The sequence below is a fragment of the Pholis gunnellus genome (genome assembly GCF_910591455.1).
Source record: "Pholis gunnellus genome assembly, chromosome: 11".
Classification (NCBI taxonomy): Eukaryota; Metazoa; Chordata; class Actinopteri; order Perciformes; family Pholidae; genus Pholis; species Pholis gunnellus.
In genome coordinates this window covers 18,296,764-18,305,452 of record NC_136538.1, presented here as the reverse complement: position 1 = coordinate 18,305,452, position 8,689 = coordinate 18,296,764, and the positions used below count along the sequence as shown (strand labels likewise).

The 8,689-nt window shown below is 40.5% G+C and overlaps 1 protein-coding gene across 2 annotated transcripts in view; it reads right to left on the bottom strand.

Annotated features, from left to right (window-relative positions):
- Positions 1-2,646: 2,646 nt before the first annotated feature.
- Positions 2,647-8,689, bottom strand: part of adss2 (adenylosuccinate synthase 2) — a 25,045-nt gene continuing 19,002 nt past the window's right edge. The window contains exon 13 of one of the 2 annotated variants that reach the window (XM_079168613.1): positions 2,647-3,075. In XM_079168613.1, coding sequence (XP_079024739.1) covers positions 3,035-3,075 — 41 coding nt within the window. In that variant the 3' untranslated portion in view covers positions 2,647-3,034. Of the gene's footprint in view, positions 3,076-5,038; positions 8,201-8,689 lie in introns of those variants that run through there. The other variant, XM_079168612.1, reaches the window with a different exon arrangement.

Genomic DNA, 8,689 nt, shown 5'->3' with positions numbered 1-8,689 from the left:
ACTGCTACTAGCTGTTGACCTCTGCACACAAGTCAGACCTCGTCAACAGAGAGGAGAGAACAGGAGCTGGAGGTAAACTCATAAAATCAATATTTCCACCTTAAGGAGCTGTGTACATTCAGAGCATCAATACAGCAGCAAACAACTATAAACCGATGCAGAGGAGTAATGTTTACCTGAGCAGAGAATGAAGTCACTCTCCCTCTGTGTGTGTTATCAGAGCCTCTCCTTGCTTTGTTGGTATAGATATGTGTACTTCTCTGCACTGCTCTCATACGGCGGTTACAGCCGATAATGCCGTCCCGACCAATAGCGTCGATGCTGAAGCGTAGCACCCATCCTTTGGACTAAAAGGGAATAAGCTTATTTCCCAACATGTTAAACTATTTCTTTAACTACTGTACATACTGAGAGAGGCTGTGACCAACATTTATTTTTGTCTATTCCCAGAATGATTTTAGATTAGGGCATTTATTTTAATAACAGGCTTTTAGACTATGAGGTTGTCCTTAACTTGCCACCTTGTCATCATTCTCATATCTGTTCGGTGATTCTGATATGTTATTTTCTATGTAAAAAAAAAAAATTACATTTAAATCACACTGAGGCCTTCCTGAACGATTAAAGCTGCACTAATCAATATTTTTTTATTCTATATCATCACTTTCTTCAGTAAAAAGCTCCTTCCCAGGACCAAATGGCACACAGACAAAGGATATAGTGTTTAGCAGCTAAAGAGTCAGAAGAGATTGTGAAGACTAAAACAGAGCTACAGTAGAAGTAGAAAAGTATTGGACTTACAATCACCAGTTCACGAAACACGACTCTGAATAAATGCTGTTGTTGCTCCATGTCTGCTGGCTGTGTGAATGGGGTCATTATTTGCTTACATATGTACCATATCACTTTAAGTATTAATACAACTTACTGCATAGCACCATGTGCCAAAAAACCCCCCAAAGAATGCAGGTTTCCTGGAATGAGGAGGATCATATTAAAAAGCATTTTTGCACCAGCAGCAGAGCTCAGAGATTGACGGAGGACGTGATGGACGTGTTGACATGTGAACACTCGGCTAGTCTCGTGGCATTTCCCTTTCTTATTTAGAGGCCATTGTTCCCTGGTCAAAAGGTCACGGACACACAAAGGACAGAAGTTCAGTCCAAGAAAATGTTTGAAGAGAAAGAAGCTTCCTGAATTTGCGTGTAGGTTTGTGCGTGGGTGCATGTAGGTGAGTGCATCAGAGTGTGTAGTGTGTGTGTGTGTGTGTGTGTGAGATTGTTGGCTGAAGGAGACAACTCATTTGCTTGTCCATTTACTCTGCTTCCCCTCGCAGCACAATGCAGCGGCAGCCATTGGACAAAGAGGCCTCACTGTGGGATTCAAATGAAGGAGGGAGGAGGGGGAGCCGTGCATAGAAAGCATGGAGGGGTTGGGTGGTGGTGGGGTACGGAGGTTGAGAGGGTTTGAATGAGTGGTACAAGCAGGGGGGGGGGGGGGGGGGGTGGAGGTGATAGATGATGAGGGGTAAAGAGGAAGGCGGTTGGTCACGAAATTAGCGCAACCTCGACCCAAATCGTGGGGCAGCGGTGCCCTTCGGCCTGCTGCGACGCGTCCAGCCTCTCATCAACATAGTCACACAATACAGAGGAAGGCCAGGCGTCATGCCAGATGCCACTGTGTGTTTTAGTGTGTGTGTGTGTGTGTGTGTGCTTCAAGGTGACACAGTTAGTTCAATAGAATGACCTCACTCTGGACAGCTGTGGAATTTGTGTAAACTGGGCAATGAATGTCCAGTTTATGGAAAAACCAGGCAAGGTGTTTTTGTACTCGTCCGGTTCTGAAAGCTGGACGCATCTGGGCAAATTCTTCATGTTTGTGGGTTTGAAGAGGTTGTTACTGCATTCAGATGTAGTCAAATATAGAGAGGAAGGTTGGTGTAGACAGGGAAATGAGCTGCAGGTGAGGCTGTGGTGAAGGCCAACCTGCGGTCACGGTATTAATAGCGAACACTAACAAGAGAGGAGAGAGAGAGATTTCAGCTGTGAATGGTTTGTTTGTCTTTCAGTGTATTGATATAAAAAAACAACATCTGTACCTTCTCTCTGTGTCTGTGGCTTCAGGATATCTTCCATAAAAGATTCCTAAGCAGAGAGAAGGTCCGGTTGTTCGTTCTTTAACGAGTGTTTAGCATTCATTTACAGTCAAATGGCTCCCTCTAGTGCTCATGAAGAAGACTAAACTGTGTGACAATATTGCAAGATGCTGCAGTCTCGTCTCTCAAGAACAATCAAATGCCGACCCCAACAAAAAACTAAACGTTGGATTATTTTCTAGAAACACCACTGGTAGATAAAACATTGATGTTAATGTCTTTATTCTTGTTTTTATGTCTCTTTGATTTGATTGTCTGACACAATGTCGGATACTAATCAGTGGTGGAAGAAGTAGTACTCACATCCTGTACTTATGTGAAAGTATCAGTACCACAATGTAATACTACTCCTAGACAGGAATATTCCAACTTGAGAAAACGTACAGAAGTATTTTTAGAATATGCTTAAAGTATCAAAATTAAAAGTACTGGTTCTGCAGTCAAATGTCCTCAGTGGCTGACATTATTTACCGATGTATCAGTGTGTGTAAACATAATTGGGGAGCACTGGACTTACCAATGTGTTGCATATTTATATACTACATTTCAGAGGGTAGTATTATACGTATACATTAAAATGATAGATATATTTTTATTATATATATAATTATATATTATATTACTTGTTATATAAAATCTTAACCTGAAAGTGACTTGTAACTATACCTGTCAAATCATTTTCATGCATAAGTACAACCACTCCCTCTGAAATGTAGTGTAATAGAAGTATAAAGCAAATCAAGCAAAGAACAAGTACCTGAAAACTGGCGTGAAGTACATTTCTTGAGTAAATCTACTTCCACCATTGATATTACTCGTGAAAGCTTCTCCTGTGGTGTTGCTGCTTGCATCTGTCATGAAAACCGCTCATACAACCTCTCACTCGACGCTGCACTTCTTTGGGTCGTCAGTAGTGAAACCTGCAATGACATAACTTTGCGTCACACATCCAAGTCAAGGCTCCTCAGGATCAGAAACACTAGTGAAATACACTCTGGTTCAGGAGAAACACCTGGGCCTGTGGCCCCAAACAGCTTTACATTTATTATGATGGTTAGATGTGAAAAGTATTGAATTATGTTACTATTTCAACTCATTTTCCCATAAACAACTTATAAAAGGTATAAATAGTTTTACTATTAAAGAAGCTATAAAGTCCTCATCCCCAAACCTAACCAACTCATTTAAAGAGGACAAGGATACTAGGCAGAGTGCTGAGTCATGCCCTAAGGTCATGCCTTTACCAGCAGGTAAAGAATGACGTTATTCTGCATAATAATTAGCCATGTGCTTTATGTGTGTATTTTCGAAGGTGAAAAGTAAACCGTTTAGAGTGAGCTAGTATGGCAAGCTTACAGTTTGACGCTGTTCCTGCAGGCTACCCGCTCATGGTTCACTGACTCCAGGGAAGTGAAGTTAAGTTTGTTCGTGACATTAGTATATCCAGCATCCATGAAGCCTTGGCAGGTTATATTCAGCCTCCATGAAACGTTAAAAGGCTACAGCCATGCGGTATTAGCTGGCTATAGCCATGTAGCGTTAGCCCCCCCTAAAGACGACATGCTCGACATCAGTCTGCAGAGCCCTAAAGACCCGCCCACCTGCTGACCAGGCATAAAGCTCTAATAGATGAAACTGAAAAGCACAGGTGGAAATAATGAATCATGTCCGCACTGTCATGGCTTACTGGAGTGCTTGGATAGAAAGGAGCCATCGTTAATGTTATTAGTAACACCTGTGCTCTTCCCACTATGACAAAGTCAAAATGTCTGCTGTGAATAATGCTTTTTATCAAACAATTTAATTATCTGACGGTGCTGCGTGTACTGGGCCCAAATGCAACAGAATTAATGGGAAACAAAAATATTCATATATAAAAAGAGTTCTGCAAAATTGGGGTTTTGTAAAAAACGTTTAGGAATAATCTGTAAACCTTAGTTAGTAAGAAATGTGGAATATATTTAAACTATTTTAGTCCTGGAAGTATGCAAATGTGTATTTTTTGACATAAGGATTACACGCAATTCTACTTTGATGGGTTGAATCATTAAAATATCTTCTGCAGTAATAATTAGTACAAACTAGAATTACCGCCTCACCTACCAGTCAAGTTGCAGATTACATCCACGTCTGTCCAGACTCAATAATATGTCGTGAAGACTTTGAAGGAATTTAATAAAAAGTGCATTTTTTTGGCTACTATAAAACGTTGACATGTTCGATTCAGGTGAATAATTTCCAGTGAGAAACATGCCGTCTTCACTGAGAAACTATGTGTTCCAGAGGAGAACAGAGGCCTGAGCTTCGTCACATGGTGCAACGACAAGCACCTGAAGCTCAATATCAGCAAAACCAATGAGCTTGTGTTGGACTACCAGAGGAACAAGAGACCCCCTGTCCTGGAGGTCATCTAAAGGGAAGATGGGTGGACTCAAAGAAGTCCCTTGGGGTCGAATCACACAGAAGATCCATACAATCACCACAGATTCAAGGCGGGCACCCAAATTTAGTGTCACCCATTGAGTCTCCTACCAAATGTGAAATATGGTCACGATCTCCCCCTCTGTTGTTGAGTTATGGCGTTGAACAATGGCCAGATTATATTTTATATAAAACGTCATTACTTCATTTTATACAAGACGACGTTGGGTCAAATGTTGTCATAACCAGCAAATTGATTCTTGAGTTATGGCCAAAAACATGTTTGTATTGGTCATTTTTCCGGGATGTTATTTTAAAATGATGTTTTTTGAAATCTGAAATACTTAACAAAAAGTAATGCACTACTGAAACATATTGAACTTTGGAGTTTAATCAGCAAATGTGAGTATTTAAACCTCTTAAATACCGCCACAGATATTACAAACTCATGCTGAGCAGCCAAACGTTCAAAAACCTTTAATTTAAATTCAAGCGGTGACACCACATATCATGTCAGGATACATTTTCAGGAAATGTGATGATTTCTTTTTTCCCCAACCTGAAAATGACTTAAAAGGTGATAACTGAATGTCGAGGCATTTAAACAAAAGAGTTAACATGATGATTTATGTGTTGAAGGTTTTTACGTGTGTATTGTGCGTACAAAGCCTCAAACATTCATTTAGTCTGAACCAGATGTCAAGATAGAAGTCTGCCCTTCACATAAAATGGGCTGAAGAGTGAGGGAAGAAAGGAAACGTTCAAAAGAAAAAGTAAAGAAAGACAGAACTTGGACACAGACTTTCAGGTTGTAAAAGCATTCAGTGAAAGGTTGGCAGTGTGAGCACGTAAAGGGATAAATGTTCATTATAACACAGAAAAAGAGAAACATATTGCTGCTGTAAGGAAAGAGACAGGGTCACACCAAACATACACTGTTCAGTAGAGCAGATATGAGCGATGCTGGTTCACGGTTTTCATCCTGACCTCCACCAGTGAGACAGTGAATCAGTGTGAATTACTTACTTTCTTTATCAGTATAGGAGCAGCTTTGCAAAACAGTTTAAGAATTCAGAAAACAGCAGTTACACACCAGCTCAACACAAAACTAACATAAAAGAGTTAATACATTTTGAATCAATGTCCTGAGAAAAATGTGTCAGACTGAGCGGTCCTGTTTAGCTCACCAGAGACGAACGGATGAATTTGATCTCAAAAGTTCAAATCAACATTTTGACCAAATGCTTCGACTTGATGACTCGCTGCTTCTTTTACAAAATATTGAAAGCAAAACTTCTACCCATACACGTCATGTTTATACTTGATTGTGTTGAAATAAAAGCCCCAAATAAAATGCAATGTTTTAATTCTGCTAAACCGGTTGACTTTCCCCCAGCTGACAACTGCATCTGGAAATATTTCTTGTGGCAATGTGAAATTAGAATATTTTAAGAGCTGTTGCTGCTGTTAAACTACCACAATATGTATTTTAGAGTTCAGTTTACTCGTCTGGAGGAGGCTGTGAACAGCTGCATGTCTTCTGTTTGGCTCTGGAGAACTTTCCAAAGTCTGGTCTAATGCCACATTCATTTGCAATATCAAAGTTATGGTGATTAGTTTCAGGCTTATAAATAACGTCAACATCAACATCCAAGTGGTACTTACAACTCAAGAGTTTTCTGAAAGCTCGGATATTATTCAATTTGGCCTAAAACCGAAACGCAGACAACTCATGTCAGCCAACGTCTGCTGTTGATGTAAGTAAGTCCAAATCTAACGGATATAGTGTTAAATCGTCAATGCACAGTATTTTTAACTCTATACAACCATCTTGATTTATCGAATCATCTGAGTGCGCCCACGTCATGGAAAGTTATGGAAAATGTAGGCTCCATTATTTGAGGAGCTTGACCCCAAACTAGGGACTAAAAGTCAGGATAACTTGACCTCTGCTGCTTCAATTCTGACAATAAAAGAAATCTCTCGTTAGTCCCCCAACTTTATGGCAGAGCAATACTACATCACTGTAGAAACCCTTTCACATAATCCAGGTATCTAAACACCATATCTAGCAGTACACTAAACTGAGTTGAAACTGGCCGAGATAAAAACAATGGATGTTGTCAAGGCCTTAATTACCAACAGTTAAATATCACCAACAAACTGTTGGCAGAACAGATGAAAAGCCACCATCACTGGCAGTTACATCGAAATAGAATCCAATAAGACTAATTGATTCAGCCACTTTAAAGTTTATATATACATAAACTGCTGCAAACATCATAAAAGTAGCTAATTAAGGCTTTTTAAATGATATGCACGAACACTCCCAAGTCATAGTAATGGGAGGTTTCCCTTGAAGGCAGCATCAGACACCATTTATACCAGCAGGTGCTGGATGTGGATGAAACGGTGAAGAGTACCTGCTTCTGAAGACTTTTTTTTTCAAGCCTTATTTTTTCCTTTTCTTAAAGATGTGTTTTATAACAATGACAGAAAACTGGACAAAAAAAAGGGGAAATATGACCCACTTCTTATACATCCATACTTACACTGTTCTTTGTGTAAAAGTTACCGTTGCCTTCGTCTACACTTTAACACAACATTGTATTGAAAGTGCAAAGAAATCGATAAGATAAACAATCACAAGATTGAAGAACTGGATTGAATAGGTATACCAGTTTTATCTCTGTACTCGTTCACTCACCTTCTAAAATTAAACCAAAAAAAACACACCAGCTGTCAATGCGTCAACATTTCATCAACAGCGCTCAGTGGAAGCAGCCGCGAGCTACAAGAACGCAAATCTTTTGGTTGAATGACAAGGAGGAGTCTTTGTCTGATGACGTAAAGAAAAAAAAAAAAACACACACACAAAGACACATTAAAAATATGAAAGGATCCCTTTATGGTGTCAGGATGTGTTTTACACCTGGCAGAATAAAACACTAAGCAGGTGTTGTCCAAAGCATCTAAAGTGCAAAAGTTAAAAACTGATTTACACCAGACTGGCACAGAGCATAGATTAACAATAACACACTTGAACAGTTTGACCAACCAAACATCTGTGGACAGTTCCTCCAGGGAGTGAGTGTGTGTGTGTGTGTGTGTGTGTGTGTGTGTGTGTGTGTGAGTGTGTGTGTGTGTGCATGTCGAGTCCGTTCCCTCGCGTCCGCTTTCAGACCTGATGGCAGCCGGTATCGCCGAGTGAGTCGCACGTCTGAAATAAACGGCTACGATATACAAATTAAAAAAGAGAGAACTGTTATTCTAAAAGTTTAAAACTGTTAAAAATCCAGATGGAGATGCTGGGAGGTCAGTCGGTGTGTGTGTGTGTGTGGGGGGGGGGGGGTCTGATCCAGAGAGGTGCGGCCTGTAAAATGGGTCAATCTGAAGATACAGTGTTAAAGCATTAAGAGCAGACATGGCGGTGATGTCTCTGTCGGAGAGTTGAGACAGGTAGGTAGGCTGTGTGTGTGTGTGTGTGTGGGAGGTGGAAAGGTGAAGAAGAAGGGTACAGTTGATTCGCTGATGTGCATCCTCTTCGCTTGGGTTTCTCTCCTCCCTTCCTCTAGAACAGCTGGATCATGGACTCCCGAGACTTGCCCACTCCGATCCACTTGACTGAGGAGACGGAGAAGCAGAGGTAGGTGTTGACGGAGTCCCATTAAATGGTGATCCACGCCATCATGCAGCAGATGTCTCCACTTCCTCTGACCTTATATTGGATGCACGGCTAACTTGTCGGACTTCCATTTGAGTGGATAGAATCATTTAAATATGAGAAAACATATTTCCGTGTAATTATCTCTCTTTTCAGCGCTTTTCCTGTCTGCAGCCTTTTTGTCGAGACGATTAGAAACCTGGTTAGACGGTTAAATTAGTGCTGTCACTTTTTATTTGAAATCAAATATATGATCTGTAGTAATAACCTGTTCCGATTCAGAATGTACAGTCTATGAGCGCAGCAGACTATTGACGTAGTTTGCCTCGTGGTCCAGCAGATGGTGGTCTTGAGATTCACTATCAGCCTGAACTGTTCACTTATCAGTAATGTAAGCTGATTAATAAAAATAAAAGACACATAATAACAACACTGAAGCATCCGAGAAG